The sequence below is a fragment of the Sycon ciliatum genome, chromosome 4 (genome assembly GCF_964019385.1).
Source record: "Sycon ciliatum chromosome 4, ocSycCili1.1, whole genome shotgun sequence".
Classification (NCBI taxonomy): Eukaryota; Metazoa; Porifera; class Calcarea; order Leucosolenida; family Sycettidae; genus Sycon; species Sycon ciliatum.
Genome location: NC_088646.1, coordinates 15,452,807 through 15,472,602, shown reverse-complemented (window position 1 = coordinate 15,472,602; position 19,796 = coordinate 15,452,807). Strand labels below are relative to the sequence as shown.

At 46.8% G+C, this 19,796-nt stretch overlaps 1 protein-coding gene across 6 annotated transcripts in view; it reads right to left on the bottom strand.

Annotated features, from left to right (window-relative positions):
* The window catches only part of LOC135814634 (mucin-2-like), a 74,912-nt gene that overhangs the window by 3,242 nt on the left and 51,874 nt on the right, over window positions 1-19,796 (bottom strand). For 4 of the 6 annotated variants that reach the window (XM_065327790.1, XM_065327786.1, XM_065327788.1 and 1 more), the window contains 15 exons: window positions 15,376-15,387; window positions 14,686-14,955; window positions 14,192-14,236; window positions 13,295-13,564; window positions 12,302-12,346; window positions 11,409-11,678; window positions 9,817-10,044; window positions 8,520-8,531; window positions 7,948-8,217; window positions 6,356-6,583; window positions 5,059-5,070; window positions 4,487-4,756; window positions 2,895-3,122; window positions 1,596-1,607; window positions 1,024-1,293 (listed from right to left, as the gene is read on the bottom strand). In XM_065327790.1, coding sequence (XP_065183862.1) covers window positions 1,024-1,293; window positions 1,596-1,607; window positions 2,895-3,122; window positions 4,487-4,756; window positions 5,059-5,070; window positions 6,356-6,583; window positions 7,948-8,217; window positions 8,520-8,531; window positions 9,817-10,044; window positions 11,409-11,678; window positions 12,302-12,346; window positions 13,295-13,564; window positions 14,192-14,236; window positions 14,686-14,955; window positions 15,376-15,387 — 2,442 coding nt within the window. The remainder of the gene's footprint in view (window positions 1-1,023; window positions 1,294-1,595; window positions 1,608-2,894; window positions 3,123-4,486; window positions 4,757-5,058; window positions 5,071-6,355; window positions 6,584-7,947; window positions 8,218-8,519; window positions 8,532-9,816; window positions 10,045-11,408; window positions 11,679-12,301; window positions 12,347-13,294; window positions 13,565-14,191; window positions 14,237-14,685; window positions 14,956-15,375; window positions 15,388-19,796) is intronic. The other 2 variants (XM_065327787.1, XM_065327791.1) reach the window with 2 other exon arrangements.

Genomic DNA, 19,796 nt, shown 5'->3' with positions numbered 1-19,796 from the left:
GCACTCAACAAGACGCTGAACAAGAAGGGCGTTCACATTCAGGTCATGAAACTTCGTTTTCAAGCGATCCATGCCTCAAGGTGGCAGGCGGTGACGGCAAACTAGCATTTTTTGAGGTGCACTGTAACGACCTTCCAGCGGGATAGGGTAAGCAGTTCCGCAACTTCTTTAATTGACAAGCTTTTCGCGGATTTTGTTGGTGTTTTCAGACCTGCTACCTTCGCAGCAACATGCGCCACACATAGGGTTTTTTAGGAATCCGAGAACACTTTGTTCTTGCCATCGTCAACTTCAGCATTTTAAATTCAGGGGAAATACCAGGATTTTTATACCGGAGCTTGCAGTCTTGATAAATGTCCACACGAACGATGTGGGGCGGCAGGAACTCCAGAAAAAAGATACGTGCTCTGGGGCAAAATAGTGCGGAGCACGATGAATTTGTTTGGTGCGGACGAGAGCTCCGAGACCACAACGGCTTCCGTAGCAAATAGACACTGTGTAGGAAGAGTCATAGCAATGTCCGAACACAGCAAACAGCGATTCCGACAGACCGACTAAGACAAGCAAGTCACAAACATTGCGATGTGCGAAGCGACAATTGTAATGATGCGGAGGATGTATATCAACTGGTGGGATTGTTCAGTGTGGAATTTGCTAAATAGATGGAATCCTGATAACTTGTTCCCTAAATTGCCGGGGAAAACTTACCATCATCCTGATATTCATAGATGTATTTCAAAACGTTAACATTGTCTCACACAGAGTTGCGATGTGCATTATCCAATATCTAAACAGATTCAGCGTACTCTGAACTGGTGGCCTGTTTACCCACACAAAACTGACCAGTAGAGGGCTCAGTGAACTTCAGGATTTTGTTACAATCTTGCAAGGTTCCCAGAGTTCCAAAATTTGGCCACTAGATCAAATATCTATTGGAAAGCCATAGAAAAACTCATTTTCGTAAACCTTGCCCTGTTTTTTTTGCTGCAGTGCCTGGATGATAAGAATAAAAAGTCTACATACCTTGTGGAATGTTGAATGAAATTGTTGAGCCAATACCGGAGACTTGGCTGGGAGATTGGATTGATCTTGATCTCAGACCCAGGCGATAATTCTGTCCAGGTACAACAGAAATGGTTTGCTGACGGCTGTCGCTGGGTCGATATCTTCCCACAACTTCTTCATCCCCATTTGGTAAGATCCTCACAACTTCGTATTGGTAGTTAGAAACGGCAGCAGGGAGTGTGAATTGAAGCTGGCCTGGACTCTGAATGGTTGGGGGTCTTGGCCAAGCTGAAATGATCAAACGAAGCAAGAACACAGTGGATGGTACATTTTGCTGCATTCCACCTCAACAGTACCTGTCATGCATAGAAAGTGAAGAGCTACCAGTTCTCTCTAAACTGTGAGATTCTAGATGATGTTTATGTGAATTATTTGTGGCTCTTCACCCATGTAGGCACTGGTAATGATGTGAAAGAAGCGCCAACATTTATAAGAGAACTTAAAACGCAATGCAGTAGCCAGCAGTGGGCAAGATAATGTTGCAAATCTAGCCAATGTAAATGGAAGACATTCCTTGGTGGAATACTCACATGGTGCTGGAACTGATCACCAAGGTGAATGTTGGGGCAGTGCCAAGTAACAAATACACAAACACCCACATACACACACACGCACACACACACACACACACACACATACACACACAAAACAAACAAACATGGACAGACAGACAGACAGGTAGACAACGGTAAAACAGAGGGAATTTTAACAGTGTCATATTGATATTTTGGTACATGCAACAAGTGCCCCCTCTTAGCAGAGAAATGTTCAAGGAATGGTAGACTCCCAGGTCTCCAGGACAAAGTATCAAACAGTTGATATTTACTTTTACCTCCCAATACTATGTGCTTACCTATTATCTACAATACTGTGTGATTTTCTTATTGTTAAAAGGTTTTCCTTAAAGTCACCGAAATCTTTTGTACAACAGCTCATCAGAAGCAGCAGTTCGCCAGTAGACACTGGTATGCCGGTATGCCTGGTGACAGAGTCTTTCTTATTGGATTTTCTGGTTGTTAACGCATGCTCCGTACGCGGAGGCATACACGACCCACACACAGACACAGCAGTAGGTGGTTGGCACCACAGGGTAACTGGGCGAAGGAGCTGGCAGTGTGTAACCATGGAGGCGGCCGACCCGACAGAGGCGGGGACCGAGAGTGAGACCGAAATGGCGGCTGACCTGCCAAGGGCAGTAACCGAATAGAGTGATTCGGAGTGAGACCGAAATGGCGGCTGACCTGCCAAGGGCAGTAACCGAATAGAGTGATTCGGAGTGAGACTGAAATGGCGGCTGACCTGCCAAGGGCAGTAACCGAATAGAGTGATTCGGGAGAGTAGAGAGAATGCTGCCAGCTACTGAGAGTTCAGTGCCCAATCCCTGCTTGTTTTTGTTTAGCAGAGTGAGTTTGGAAGACGAACGAGGTTAGTAGTATAAACGGGATGCTACAGAATGAGAATTGTAACACAATGAAGTCGGTGTGGGTGGGTGGGTGAAAACACGGAGCAAGAGTCATGCGAGCCAATGCAACTAACAAAGAGAGCCAGGCACGAAGGCTGCTGAAGGGTGTACGCATGCAAAGCGAGCTGCTGAGAGAGTTTGCGCATGCGCACAACGGCGCATCCGTGAGCTGGCGCGAACACGCGCGTGATAGACATCAGCATACAGTGAAAACATTACGTCACCGCGTTAACATACTTAAGCTACGCAAAACTTGCACAAGTCACAGTTTGAATCTTCAGCTCATCCTGGATTGGATTTTTGATTCACAGTTTCAATATTCAGCATATTCTGGAACGGATCTTTTCAAGCTTGAGCAAACACTTACGTCTGACAATGACAATGTACCGTCCAATCACACGTCCATCATCCGTCTCCACGGTAACCGCATGAGTTCCAACTGACAGTGAGCTAGTATCCAGTGTATACTGTCTTGTTGATGCTGGCAATCTTGTAATTTCTCCATCCACATTGCTGCGAATCACCCATGCACTCTGACCAGGGAACGATGGCTGGAATTGAATGACACCATTCTGGGGAAACGGAACTGATTGGGCTATCAGCCATAGGAAACAGAGCAAGTACAGGAAAATGAGGAGATTTCACATCACAAACACAGGAGCCAACTCATTCGTATGTGTTCCTGTGACATTTAACAACAAATATTTATGTGGGGAAGGACTACATACTCCGCGTCATTAAAATTGTCGCTTCCCAGAGCGATTTTTTCAAATCTATTTTGTCTACTCGGAGCGAAGAAATCAGCTAGAACTTGAAGCAGAGCATTGTCGACGGACTAAGCTTGAGTGTGTGGCCTCTCGATTCGCTGCACTTGCGGCTTGGGTCGACGTCTCCATCAGAATTTGAGGCAGACCATTCAGCACTCAACAAGACGCTGAACAAGAAGGGCGTTCACATTCAGGTCATGAAACTTCGTTTTCAAGCGATCCATGCCTCAAGGTGGCAGGCGGTGACGGCAAACTAGCATTTTTTGAGGTGCACTGTAACGACCTTCCAGCGGGATAGGGTAAGCAGTTCCGCAACTTCTTTAATTGACAAGCTTTTCGCGGATTTTGTTGGTGTTTTCAGACCTGCTACCTTCGCAGCAACATGCGCCACACATAGGGTTTTTTAGGAATCCGAGAACACTTTGTTCTTGCCATCGTCAACTTCAGCATTTTAAATTCAGGGGAAATACCAGGATTTTTATACCGGAGCTTGCAGTCTTGATAAATGTCCACACGAACGATGTGGGGCGGCAGGAACTCCAGAAAAAAGATACGTGCTCTGGGGCAAAATAGTGCGGAGCACGATGAATTTGTTTGGTGCGGACGAGAGCTCCGAGACCACAACGGCTTCCGTAGCAAATAGACACTGTGTAGGAAGAGTCATAGCAATGTCCGAACACAGCAAACAGCGATTCCGACAGACCGACTAAGACAAGCAAGTCACAAACATTGCGATGTGCGAAGCGACAATTGTAATGATGCGGAGGATGTATATCAACTGGTGGGATTGTTCAGTGTGGAATTTGCTAAATAGATGGAATCCTGATAACTTGTTCCCTAAATTGCCGGGGAAAACTTACCATCATCCTGATATTCATAGATGTATTTCAAAACGTTAACATTGTCTCACACAGAGTTGCGATGTGCATTATCCAATATCTAAACAGATTCAGCGTACTCTGAACTGGTGGCCTGTTTACCCACACTAAACTGACCAGTAGAGGGCTCAGTGAACTTCAGGATTTTGTTACAATCTTGCAAGGTTCCCAGAGTTCCAAAATTTGGCCACTAGATCAAATATCTATTGGAAAGCCATAGAAAAACTCATTTTCGTAAACCTTGCCCTGTTTTTTTTGCTGCAGTGCCTGGATGATAAGAATAAAAATCAAACAACTATAAAAAGTCTACATACCTTGTGGAATGTTGAATGAAATTGTTGAGCCAATACCGGAGACTTGGCTGGGAGATTGGATTGATCTTGATCTCAGACCCAGGCGATAATCCTGTCCAGGTACAACAGAAATGGTTTGCTGACGGCTGTCGCTGGGTCGATATCTTCCCACAACTTCTTCATCCCCATTTGGTAAGATCCTCACAACTTCGTATTGGTAGTTAGAAACGGCAGCAGGGAGTGTGAATTGAAGCTGGCCTGGACTCTGAATGGTTGGGGGTCTTGGCCAAGCTGAAATGATCAAACGAAGCAAGAACACAGTGGATGGTACATTTTGCTGCATTCCGCCTCAACAGTACCTGTCATGCATAGAAAGTGAAAAGCTACCAGTTCTCTCTAAACTGTGAGATTCTAGATGATGTTTATGTGAATTATTTGTGGCTCTTCACCCATGTAGGCACTGGTAATGATGTGAAAGAAGCGCCAACATTTATAAGAGAACTTAAAACGCAATGCAGTAGCCAGCAGTGGGCAAGATAATGTTGCAAATCTAGCCAATGTAAATGGAAGACATTCCTTGGTGGAATACTCACATGGTGCTGGAACTGATCACCAAGGTGAATGTTGGGGCAGTGCCAAGTAACAAATACACAAACACCCACATACACACACACGCACACACACACACACACACACATACACACACAAAACAAACAAACATGGACAGACAGACAGACAGGTAGACAACGGTAAAACAGAGGGAATTTTAACAGTGTCATATTGATATTTTGGTACATGCAACAAGTGCCCCCTCTTAGCAGAGAAATGTTCAAGGAATGGTAGACTCCCAGGTCTCCAGGACAAAGTATCAAACAGTTGATATTTACTTTTACCTCCCAATACTATGTGCTTACCTATTATCTACAATACTGTGTGATTTTCTTATTGTTAAAAGGTTTTCCTTAAAGTCACCGAAATCTTTTGTACAACAGCTCATCAGAAGCAGCAGTTCGCCAGTAGACACTGGTATGCCGGTATGCCTGGTGACAGAGTCTTTCTTATTGGATTTTCTGGTTGTTAACGCATGCTCCGTACGCGGAGGCATACACGACCCACACACAGACACAGCAGTAGGTGGTTGGCACCACAGGGTAACTGGGCGAAGGAGCTGGCAGTGTGTAACCATGGAGGCGGCCGACCCGACAGAGGCGGGGACCGAGAGTGAGACCGAAATGGCGGCTGACCTGCCAAGGGCAGTAACCGAATAGAGTGATTCGGAGTGAGACCGAAATGGCGGCTGACCTGCCAAGGGCAGTAACCGAATAGAGTGATTCGGAGTGAGACTGAAATGGCGGCTGACCTGCCAAGGGCAGTAACCGAATAGAGTGATTCGGGAGAGTAGAGAGAATGCTGCCAGCTACTGAGAGTTCAGTGCCCAATCCCTGCTTGTTTTTGTTTAGCAGAGTGAGTTTGGAAGACGAACGAGGTTAGTAGTATAAACGGGATGCTACAGAATGAGAATTGTAACACAATGAAGTCGGTGTGGGTGGGTGGGTGAAAACACGGAGCAAGAGTCATGCGAGCCAATGCAACTAACAAAGAGAGCCAGGCACGAAGGCTGCTGAAGGGTGTACGCATGCAAAGCGAGCTGCTGAGAGAGTTTGCGCATGCGCACAACGGCGCATCCGTGAGCTGGCGCGAACACGCGCGTGATAGACATCAGCATACAGTGAAAACATTACGTCACCGCGTTAACATACTTAAGCTACGCAAAACTTGCACAAGTCACAGTTTGAATCTTCAGCTCATCCTGGATTGGATTTTTGATTCACAGTTTCAATATTCAGCATATTCTGGAACGGATCTTTTCAAGCTTGAGCAAACACTTACGTCTGACAATGACAATGTACCGTCCAATCACACGTCCATCATCCGTCTCCACGGTAACCGTATGAGTTCCAACTGACAGTGAGCTAGTATCCAGTGTATACTGTCTTGTTGATGCTGGCAATCTTGTAATTTCTCCATCCACATTGCTGCGAATCACCCATGCACTCTGACCAGGGAACGATGGCTGGAATTGAATGACACCATTCTGGGGAAACGGAACTGATTGGGCTATCAGCCATAGGAAACAGAGCAAGTACAGGAAAATGAGGAGATTTCACATCACAAACACAGGAGCCAACTCATTCGTATGTGTTCCTGTGACATTTAACAACAAATATTTATGTGGGGAAGGACTACATACTCCGCGTCATTAAAATTGTCGCTTCCCAGAGCGATTTTTTCAAATCTATTTTGTCTACTCGGAGCGAAGAAATCAGCTAGAACTTGAAGCAGAGCATTGTCGACGGACTAAGCTTGAGTGTGTGGCCTCTCGATTCGCTGCACTTGCGGCTTGGGTCGACGTCTCCATCAGAATTTGAGGCAGACCATTCAGCACTCAACAAGACGCTGAACAAGAAGGGCGTTCACATTCAGGTCATGAAACTTCGTTTTCAAGCGATCCATGCCTCAAGGTGGCAGGCGGTGACGGCAAACTAGCATTTTTTGAGGTGCACTGTAACGACCTTCCAGCGGGATAGGGTAAGCAGTTCCGCAACTTCTTTAATTGACAAGCTTTTCGCGGATTTTGTTGGTGTTTTCAGACCTGCTACCTTCGCAGCAACATGCGCCACACATAGGGTTTTTTAGGAATCCGAGAACACTTTGTTCTTGCCATCGTCAACTTCAGCATTTTAAATTCAGGGGAAATACCAGGATTTTTATACCGGAGCTTGCAGTCTTGATAAATGTCCACACGAACGATGTGGGGCGGCAGGAACTCCAGAAAAAAGATACGTGCTCTGGGGCAAAATAGTGCGGAGCACGATGAATTTGTTTGGTGCGGACGAGAGCTCCGAGACCACAACGGCTTCCGTAGCAAATAGACACTGTGTAGGAAGAGTCATAGCAATGTCCGAACACAGCAAACAGCGATTCCGACAGACCGACTAAGACAAGCAAGTCACAAACATTGCGATGTGCGAAGCGACAATTGTAATGATGCGGAGGATGTATATCAACTGGTGGGATTGTTCAGTGTGGAATTTGCTAAATAGATGGAATCCTGATAACTTGTTCCCTAAATTGCCGGGGAAAACTTACCATCATCCTGATATTCATAGATGTATTTCAAAACGTTAACATTGTCTCACACAGAGTTGCGATGTGCATTATCCAATATCTAAACAGATTCAGCGTACTCTGAACTGGTGGCCTGTTTACCCACACAAAACTGACCAGTAGAGGGCTCAGTGAACTTCAGGATTTTGTTACAATCTTGCAAGGTTCCCAGAGTTCCAAAATTTGGCCACTAGATCAAATATCTATTGGAAAGCCATAGAAAAACTCATTTTCGTAAACCTTGCCCTGTTTTTTTTGCTGCAGTGCCTGGATGATAAGAATAAAAATCAAACAACTATAAAAAGTCTACATACCTTGTGGAATGTTGAATGAAATTGTTGAGCCAATACCGGAGACTTGGCTGGGAGATTGGATTGATCTTGATCTCAGACCCAGGCGATAATTCTGTCCAGGTACAACAGAAATGGTTTGCTGACGGCTGTCGCTGGGTCGATATCTTCCCACAACTTCTTCATCCCCATTTGGTAAGATCCTCACAACTTCGTATTGGTAGTTAGAAACGGCAGCAGGGAGTGTGAATTGAAGCTGGCCTGGACTCTGAATGGTTGGGGGTCTTGGCCAAGCTGAAATGATCAAACGAAGCAAGAACACAGTGGATGGTACATTTTGCTGCATTCCGCCTCAACAGTACCTGTCATGCATAGAAAGTGAAAAGCTACCAGTTCTCTCTAAACTGTGAGATTCTAGATGATGTTTATGTGAATTATTTGTGGCTCTTCACCCATGTAGGCACTGGTAATGATGTGAAAGAAGCGCCAACATTTATAAGAGAACTTAAAACGCAATGCAGTAGCCAGCAGTGGGCAAGATAATGTTGCAAATCTAGCCAATGTAAATGGAAGACATTCCTTGGTGGAATACTCACATGGTGCTGGAACTGATCACCAAGGTGAATGTTGGGGCAGTGCCAAGTAACAAATACACAAACACCCACATACACACACACGCACACACACACACACACACACATACACACACAAAACAAACAAACATGGACAGACAGACAGACAGGTAGACAACGGTAAAACAGAGGGAATTTTAACAGTGTCATATTGATATTTTGGTACATGCAACAAGTGCCCCCTCTTAGCAGAGAAATGTTCAAGGAATGGTAGACTCCCAGGTCTCCAGGACAAAGTATCAAACAGTTGATATTTACTTTTACCTCCCAATACTATGTGCTTACCTATTATCTACAATACTGTGTGATTTTCTTATTGTTAAAAGGTTTTCCTTAAAGTCACCGAAATCTTTTGTACAACAGCTCATCAGAAGCAGCAGTTCGCCAGTAGACACTGGTATGCCGGTATGCCTGGTGACAGAGTCTTTCTTATTGGATTTTCTGGTTGTTAACGCATGCTCCGTACGCGGAGGCATACACGACCCACACACAGACACAGCAGTAGGTGGTTGGCACCACAGGGTAACTGGGCGAAGGAGCTGGCAGTGTGTAACCATGGAGGCGGCCGACCCGACAGAGGCGGGGACCGAGAGTGAGACCGAAATGGCGGCTGACCTGCCAAGGGCAGTAACCGAATAGAGTGATTCGGAGTGAGACCGAAATGGCGGCTGACCTGCCAAGGGCAGTAACCGAATAGAGTGATTCGGAGTGAGACTGAAATGGCGGCTGACCTGCCAAGGGCAGTAACCGAATAGAGTGATTCGGGAGAGTAGAGAGAATGCTGCCAGCTACTGAGAGTTCAGTGCCCAATCCCTGCTTGTTTTTGTTTAGCAGAGTGAGTTTGGAAGACGAACGAGGTTAGTAGTATAAACGGGATGCTACAGAATGAGAATTGTAACACAATGAAGTCGGTGTGGGTGGGTGGGTGAAAACACGGAGCAAGAGTCATGCGAGCCAATGCAACTAACAAAGAGAGCCAGGCACGAAGGCTGCTGAAGGGTGTACGCATGCAAAGCGAGCTGCTGAGAGAGTTTGCGCATGCGCACAACGGCGCATCCGTGAGCTGGCGCGAACACGCGCGTGATAGACATCAGCATACAGTGAAAACATTACGTCACCGCGTTAACATACTTAAGCTACGCAAAACTTGCACAAGTCACAGTTTGAATCTTCAGCTCATCCTGGATTGGATTTTTGATTCACAGTTTCAATATTCAGCATATTCTGGAACGGATCTTTTCAAGCTTGAGCAAACACTTACGTCTGACAATGACAATGTACCGTCCAATCACACGTCCATCATCCGTCTCCACGGTAACCGTATGAGTTCCAACTGACAGTGAGCTAGTATCCAGTGTATACTGTCTTGTTGATGCTGGCAATCTTGTAATTTCTCCATCCACATTGCTGCGAATCACCCATGCACTCTGACCAGGGAACGATGGCTGGAATTGAATGACACCATTCTGGGGAAACGGAACTGATTGGGCTATCAGCCATAGGAAACAGAGCAAGTACAGGAAAATGAGGAGATTTCACATCACAAACACAGGAGCCAACTCATTCGTATGTGTTCCTGTGACATTTAACAACAAATATTTATGTGGGGAAGGACTACATACTCCGCGTCATTAAAATTGTCGCTTCCCAGAGCGATTTTTTCAAATCTATTTTGTCTACTCGGAGCGAAGAAATCAGCTAGAACTTGAAGCAGAGCATTGTCGACGGACTAAGCTTGAGTGTGTGGCCTCTCGATTCGCTGCACTTGCGGCTTGGGTCGACGTCTCCATCAGAATTTGAGGCAGACCATTCAGCACTCAACAAGACGCTGAACAAGAAGGGCGTTCACATTCAGGTCATGAAACTTCGTTTTCAAGCGATCCATGCCTCAAGGTGGCAGGCGGTGACGGCAAACTAGCATTTTTTGAGGTGCACTGTAACGACCTTCCAGTGGGATAGGGTAAGCAGTTCCGCAACTTCTTTAATTGACAAGCTTTTCGCGGATTTTGTTGGTGTTTTCAGACCTGCTACCTTCGCAGCAACATGCGCCACACATAGGGTTTTTTAGGAATCCGAGAACACTTTGTTCTTGCCATCGTCAACTTCAGCATTTTAAATTCAGGAGAAATACCAGGATTTTTATACCGGAGCTTGCAGTCTTGATAAATGTCCACACGAACGATGTGGGGCGGCAGGAACTCCAGAAAAAAGATACGTGCTCTGGGGCAAAATAGTGCGGAGCACGATGAATTTGTTTGGTGCGGACGAGAGCTCCGAGACCACAACGGCTTCCGTAGCAAATAGACACTGTGTAGGAAGAGTCATAGCAATGTCCGAACACAGCAAACAGCGATTCCGACAGACCGACTAAGACAAGCAAGTCACAAACATTGCGATGTGCGAAGCGACAATTGTAATGATGCGGAGGATGTATATCAACTGGTGGGATTGTTCAGTGTGGAATTTGCTAAATAGATGGAATCCTGATAACTTGTTCCCTAAATTGCCGGGGAAAACTTACCATCATCCTGATATTCATAGATGTATTTCAAAACGTTAACATTGTCTCACACAGAGTTGCGATGTGCATTATCCAATATCTAAACAGATTCAGCGTACTCTGAACCGGTGGCCTGTTCACCCACACAAAACTGACCAGTAGAGGGCTCAGTGAACTTCAGGATTTTGTTACAATCTTGCAAGGTTCCCAGAGCGCCAAAATTTGGCCACTCGATTAAATATCTATTGGAAAGCCATAGAAAAACTCATTTTCGTAAACCTTGCCCTGTTTTTTTGCTGCAGTGCCTGGAATGATAAGAATAAAAATCAAACAACTATAAAAAGTCTACATACCTTGTGGAATGTTGAATGAAATTGTTGAGCCAATACCGGAGACTTGGCTGGGAGATTGGATTGACCTTGATCTCAGCCCCAGACGATAATTCTGTCCAGGTACAACAGAAATGGTTTGCTGACGGCTGTCGCTGGGTCGATATCTTCCCACAACTTCTTCATCCCCGTTTGGTAAGATCCTCACAACTTCGTATTGGTAGTTAGGAGTGGCAGCAGGGAGTGTGAATTGAAGCTGACCTGGACTCGGGATGGTTGGGGGTCTTGGCCAAGCTGAAATGATCGAGCAAAGCAAGAAAAACATGTTTTAGATCTTTCACACAATGTTGTGTGGTTTTCAAATCCACTGACATGTTGTGCTTCAAGTCTAACCACCATAAATATTTAGTTGTCTGATCTCAAGAGCTCGAGGAGAAGAAATAGAGAGAAATTGACCAAGGGCGTCAAACACAGTACGACCATGGTTGTACCACTTTTCGCCCAGGATGGTTCGCCTAATTCATCCAAAAAAAGCAATACCGTACTTCCCCACTTATAAGCGAAAATCTGCTGCAAATCAGATGTTTTGCTGTGTAAACAAGTGCGGGTAGAAGCACATGCGCTTATATGCGCGATAAGGGTCTGTCTGTGTCCTAGTCAATGGTGTTATCATTATGCTTAATGGTATATTCAGCTCTCGGATGTTTCAGCAATAGTGTTCACATAATAATTATAAGCATATGCGCTTATAATGGGGTGGGGGGGGGCACATATGTCAGGACATAAGCATATGTGCTATTATGTACGGAAATACGGTATAAAAAGCGCTAAAACGCGTGTGTTGGCCAAAAATCCGATCTTTCCCCTGTTGACAATGAAAACATGCCCATATCCTCCATGTTTGTTCCTATGGTTACCTGGAGCTGTAGGACGTGCTGGAGTAGGAGCAGGAGTTGGTCGTACTGTATTGACAGAAAGAATCAAAACCCAGAGGAAAACAATATTACAACACGTGCACAGTACATCATGCCACCCTCTACTTCCACGTATACATTCAAGTTCTCCTCTTCCCCCTTCTCCTCTCTTTCTTCTTTTGGTCTCTCTCATAGAGGGGGAGGACACCCAGTGTGTTTGGGACTCTTTACCCTTCAGCGAAGACTGTATTGTAATTTAATTTCTCAAACCCTGGTGCAGTGATCCAACACCAAAACGCCATACAGATATTGGGAACTCAACTAAGAAACGCAAAGAATGAAGCCGGTAAACACAAAGGCAAACAGACCACAACTGTCACTGAGCGGTGCAAGAAGACAACCACCATTCTGAAAACAAACTCTCAAACAAACCATCGCTCTCCGCAGCAAAACGTGCCCGTGCTCATGCATGCATATGGTTTGCGGCGTACACACTAAATCAGCGTGTACGTGTACTACAGGACCCTTTCTGAAGTTCCAAATTTCGCGACACTGTACCCTGTACGTTAAAATCGCCAAAAACGGGAGCTCGTGAGAGCCAGAGCCCATCTTTTTATGAATGGGCTTTAGGCAACAATTCATCACACTTCACAGTTTGACTATTCCGCTTATTCGGGAATGGATCTTTAGATTCACAGTTGCAATCTTCAGCTTATTCTTGAGCAGCAGCAGCAGTGGCAACAGTGGCAACAGTAGTGACAGCACGGGAGAGGTGTCATAGCAGTTAAACAGTAGAGCCCACAGTTACCAATACACCGATGATGTCAGTCTTGCTTCACTATTATTGTGGTAGAATGGCGGCATAATGAAATAGAAAGCAGTTTGCACCAAAGCATAGTGAACTATGGATTTATCATTCTGGCACCGAAGAGAAGATGTCAGTCAGAGATGAACTGATAAGAACACAATTCAACAACTTTAGAACAGTCTACATACCTTGAGGAATGTTGAATGAAATTGTTGAGCCAATACCGGACACTTGGCTGGGAGATCGGATTGATCTTGATCTCAGACCCAGACGATAATTCTCGCCAGGCACAACACGAATGGTTTGTTGACGGCTGTCGCTGGGTCGATATCTTCCCACAACTTCTTCGTTTCCATTTGGCAAGATCCTCACAACTTCATATAGGTAGTTAGGAGTGGCAACAGGGAGTGTAAGTTGAACTCGATCTGGGATCTGGACGGTTGGGGGTCTTGGCCAAGCTGAAATGTAAATGAACATGTTTTACATCCGTCACACAATGTTGTATGGTTTTCAAATCCGCTGACATATCGTGCTTCAAGTCTAACCACCATAAACATTTCGTTGTCTGATCTGAAGAGCTCGAGGAGAAGAATTAGAGAAAATTGGCCAGGGGTGTCACACACGGTATGACCATGGTCATACCACTTTTCGTCCAGGATTCATCCCAAAAAACACAATAAAAGAGCGCTGAAACGCGCGTGTTGCCGGCCCACAAAACCCCGGCCGTACCACTCCCCACTGTCCCGTTATGCCCCTGGTGACAATGAAGACATGCCCATATCCTCCATTTGTTTGTTTGTTCCCGAAATCGAACCTGGCCACGGCAGTCAAGGCAAGCACAGCTGCCAGAGACATGCCACTGAAGACCATGACTGATCTGAGTGGGCTCAGAATGCGCGCTTTGGACAAGCAATCATGGAGGGAACTCTCAGCCTGAGCTGGTTTTGCTTGCGGCTGCAACGCACGGGGTAGTGAACCCAGGACAGAAGCGGACAAGGCATAATGACTTTGCACATCTATCGTTATGCTGCTTCATTACGCGACCTGTTTTATTATTATTATTATTTTATTGTTCCTATGGTTACCTGGAGCTGTAGGACGTGTTGGGGTAGGAGCAGGAGTTGGTTGTACTGCATTGACAGCAAGAATAAAAAAACCCAGAGGAGAACAATATTACAACACATACGTAGTACATCACGCAATCCTCTACTTCCACGTATGCAGATAGCATAAACTTGAGCGCATGATGTGATGCGCCTAAGTAATACGAATACTAGAATATTCGTTTGTTCGAAGATTTGGTATTCGGTGCAGTATTCATTCGTGAAAAATGGGTTCGTGTGCATCACTGAAAATAACCAGTCCCAATACCAGTTAAGTTAATACTGTAAAGTACCGCGAGAGCGCCCCACCTTGATTTTACAGCCAAGGGAAGGAAATCTCATGGCAGTCCGAACCTTTGAGCTGGAAAGTTCCAAATCAAGTATTCTTGTAAGCTATTCGCATCATCCTAGTGAAAAGCAATGTCTCTCTCTTCCCCCCGCGCCCCGGTGATACGACTGCAGAACAGTTTACATACCTTCAGGAATGTTGAAAGAAACAGTTGAGCCAATACCGGAGACTTGGCTGGGAGACTGGGTTGATCTTGATCTCAGACCCAGACGATAATTCTCTCCAGGCACAACACGAATGGTTTGTTGACGGCTGTCTCCCGGTCGATATCTTCCCACAACTTCTTCGTTTCCATTTGGCAAGATCCTCACAACTTCATATAGGTAGTTAGGAGTGGCAGCAGGGAGTGTTAGTTGAACTCGATCTGGGCTCTGGAAGGTTGGGCGTCCTGGCCAAGCTGAAATGATCAAACAAAGCAAGAAAACAGTGGTTGGTACATTTTGCTGCATTACGCCTCCAAGGTGCCTGTCATGCATAGAAAGTGAAAAGCAAGCTACCAAATTCTCTGTAAACTTTACTGGCAGTGACAAGCAAACCAGCTCAAGTGTGACGCCTGAAAGAGTTTCTCCCCCAATAGTCCAGCATCTTGTATGATGTTGACGTGAATTATAAAAACTCATAATGGTAAGTGTGAGCATTGCTTGAGGCTCCACACATATTTACGCACTGGTACTGTTTTAGGGGGGGGGGGGGGGAGGGGGTGCTAACGTTGACAAGGAAATATTTTACCAAAATTACATCAGCTGCTCTTAGCTATTTATTAGGTCTTACATGTGCCGAGTGGCAACTTGGAATAACACATTCCTAGAATACTCACATGGCACTGGGACTAATCAGCAAGATGAATGATGGAGCAACATCCAGGTAGCATATGTACAAAAGGCACACACACACACACACACACACACACACATACATACACACACGCGCGCGCGCGCGCGCACACACACACACACACACACACACACATATATACATACATACACATACATAGACACACACACACACACACACATACACACAAGCAAACAACATTGCAAAAGAGTAGGGGTGAAACGAGTGCCAAAATTGGGGACTCGAGTACTCTTTGAAAAAACGAGCGAGTACGAGTATTTAACTGACTACATTTCCCGCTTGCATGGACCATCAGTACCAGTCAGAGTAACAGAAATGCTTGATGTACATGCATACAATACACTGTACATGGGATACTTCGAGTATTTTGCGAAACGAGCACTTGCTCGTTTCAAATTTTCAAGCGAGTGCTCGAGTATTCGATATACTCGTTTCACCCCTACAAAAGAGGGAACATATCCACGCAGGAGAGAATGATCTACGCTGTGAAGCTGTGGCCTCAGAAGAACCTGCTAGATTTACAAGCCTCTGGGACAAAGTGACAAAGGGGACTAGAAAGAGAGATATGGTTCCTACATTATATGTTTGATATGTCAGAATATTCGTCCGAAGACGATCGACCCACGACCATAGAAGACTGTATTAGAATATAATTTATTACTACGACATTGTCACAATGTGGTGACAGGAAACACAACAACTGGACTCTCCAGTCAAAGGGAAAAGAACCAGGCCAAAACCGTTTGGCTGCACCCACAAATAAAAGGGATAAAGGACGCGCAAATATGAATGCTCGAAAAGACGCAAACAATCACAATCCGGAGTGGAATAATTACAACTCGTCACATATCTGACACTCCCCCCGATTGACCACAAGTCTAATAACATTATAATTAACAGATTACTCAACGCGATACAACACGTTCAATAAATAATTACATGTCCAGAACATTATGAGCATTGAATGATAGCTGCATAAGCTCATAGCGGTGGTCAATCAGACCTGTGGGGTAACTCATAATTATTCTGACTTCAAATTAGTCCACGGTTTCTTAACTGCATCGGCAACGCAGCCGCTTGTACTGCCGCCGCTCGCTGTGGCCTGACGGATTGCAATGGCTCATTCTCAGGTGCTTGACGATTCGGAACCGTGACTGCTTCCTCGGCACAGACTTCGAGTGGGTAGAGACGCTGGATGGGCCTCTTCAGGTGCGTAACGCTACCTTTCTTCGGTGTTGCGGTTTTGACCTTCGCTGCACGAGCAATGCCATCATGACCCGGGATTAACTCGACTACTAGGCCAAGAGGCCACTGTTGGCGCTTTGCGTTCTCGTCTTCGATGAGCACCACATCCCCGACGCGAATAGGTGTGGCGTTGGCATTGAATTGTTGGCGGTGGGCATTCCTTAGTTCCAGCAGGTACTCACGACGCCAACGAGTCCAGCTATGTCGTATGAGTTGTTGTAGGTGCTCCGCTCGCTCTCGTACGACTTCAGCTGTGGCTGCACGTGGGATATGCTCCGCATCTGGCATGGACCTAAGTCGACGGCCGAGTAGCAGATGCGATGGCGTCAACGGCTCCGTCCATTCTTCCGTAGAGAGGAAGGTCAATGGCCTGGAGTTGAGGGTACATTCGACCTCTGCCAGCACCGTCACCAGCTCCTCACCAGACACATATGCATTGCCCAACACTTTGCGGAGGCAACGCTTGACGCTTTGCACAAGTCGCTCGAAGAAGCCTCCCCACCAAGGGGCCTTCTCCACATTGAACTGCCACTGAATGTGGTGTTCAGCGGAGAACTGCTGACATTCAGCAGATTGGGCGATACTGCACAGCTCACGCGCTGCTGCCTCGAACGTCTTGCCGTGGTCACTGATGACAAAACACGGGAACCCACGACGTGCCACAAATCGCCGAAAGCATCGCATGAAGGCTTCCGTTGTCAGGTCACTGACCAGCTCCAGGTGGACAGCACGACTCACAGCGCAGGTGAACAGAGCTACATATGCCTTGACTTTGCTGCCGCCTTCATTGACATACAGAGGGCCAGCAAAGTCAACACCCACGTTCCGGAATGCCTCCTCGCCACTTACGCGCTCAGAAGGCAGCTGGGCACTGGTTGATGCAGCGTACGGCTTCGTGTTCACCCTCTTGCAGTGCTGACAGCCACGTACGATGGTGCGCACAAACTGGCGGCCTCTGACAATCCAGTAGGTAGACCGGAGCTCCGTGAGTGTCTCGTTGACACCGCTGTGCAGGACGGCAGCATGACAGCGTCTCACGATCATGGCCGTGATTGGATGGTCGCGTGGCAAAAGTGCTGGATGTTTCTGCGCTGTGGTGAGGGCGGCATTGCGCAATCTCCCCCCGCATCTTCGAATACCTTGATCGTCGACGAAGATACCAAACTCGTGTGACAACTTCTCAAAGTTGGAATCAGCAACTAACTGTGCTTGGCAAGTACGAATCCACAGTGCCTCTGCCTCCTTCAGATCAACTGCAGAGATGACAGGCTGGCATGCTGTGTTGGTTCGACGCAGCTGCAAGATGGTGACGAACTTCCGGACATACGCTGTCACTCGGACCAGTCGACTGAATGTGCTGAAGCGTTCGATGTCAATGATTTGATGAATTGAGGGGTGACTGGCTGTGGTGGTCGCAAGTGTGGCTGTTGTTGGCTGCCGCTTCAACTCCTGATGGGCTTCTTGTATCACCACATCATCGTCCCGACTCTCAGTTGCTACCAGCTCCTTTTCAGCCAGCCAAGGAGGACCATTGAGCCACAGCTTCGCGTCGAAGCTGGATGGCTGGACTCCCCGCGAGGGTAGATCGGCTGGGTTCAGCGTTCCTGGGCAGTGCGACCACGCTGAGCTGGGTACAAGGGATCGCACTTCCACCACTCTGTTCTGTACAAAGGTCTTCCACTCTCGCGTGTCCCCACGGATCCAGTGTAGAGCGATCATGGAATCTGTCCAGCATGCGATTCGACTGACAGAGACGTAACGTGCCAGTGCCTTGCGAACACGGACAATCAGACGGGCGAGGACGAGCGCAGACAGCAGCTCAAGCCGAGGAATAGTCTGCGATGCAAGTGGAGCCACTCTGCTCTTCGAAGTGACAAACTGGACATGGGTCCCAGACTCGGTGTGGATAGCCAGATAGACAACAGCAGCATAAGCATCGGCGGATGCATCACAGAAGCCGTGCAGCTCCACGGCGTGAATATCACCCTGGACAGCAGCAAAGTAACATCGAGGGATTCGTATTGGTTGGCACGACTGAAGCTCTTGAAGTAAAGACGACCACAGTTCCTGCAATGATGGAGTTAGCTGCTCATCCCAGGCAATCTTGATGCGGCATATCTGTTGGAAGAATTTCTTCAGGGGAAGAACGAGGGGTGAGAGGAAGCCGACAGGGTCGAAGACTTGTGACGCCAATGCAATAACTTGTCTCTTGGTCAGCGGCTTATCAGCTACTTCCTGGAAAACTTGGCTGATGTTGATTACTAGCTCATCTTGCTGACGGTCCCAGGGAATTCCAAGTACCTTATCCAACAACCCAGCTTCTTCAGCTCCCAGTGAAGACTTAGCGTAGGACTGGTCGTCTGTTGACACAGGTTCAGCTGCTTGCTCGACTGCTGGTGGTGTTAGCGATTGTAGCGACCGTTCATTTTCATCAATACGCGCAATGAGAGCCGTTGAGTTTGACTGGAACTTTCTTGCATTGAATCCACCGACTGCCAGGCGACTCTTCATCTTGCTGTACAGCAGATAGGCCGTATCATCATCATCAGCTCCGTTGATCAGATCATCAACGTAGGTGTTCTCAAGGAACGAGGCTACGAAGTCGGGATCATCGGCGTACAGGTTGATATGATGGCGGAGCGTAGCGTTCAGCAAGAAGGGACTGCATGTCAGACCGAAAACCACTCTCGTGAAGCGGTACGTCAACACTTGTGGTGATTCGCTGAACGGGTCGTCCACCCACAGAAACCGGACGGCGTTGCGGTCGGACTCAGCAAGCTCGACCATGAGAAATGCCTTCTCAATATCACCAACTACTGCCACCCGATGGTGCCGGAATCTGATGATAATGTCCAGAATGTTTTCGGTCATTGCTGGACCTGAGTACAAACACTCATTCAGGCTTGGCCCCTGACAAGTCTTCGCCGATGCGTCGAATACCACCCGGACCTTTGTGGTCTTCTTGTCGTTCCTAACGACGGGATGATGTGGCAGATAATGAGCCTTTCCCATGGCGTTAGGGTCAGACTGTGCAACAGGCTCGATGATGCCTAAAGTCAGCTGCTCGGCAAAGACTGCTTGGTACGCTGTACATACCAATGGCTCTTTCTTGAGGCGCTCGAGCAGTGACCGCAGCCG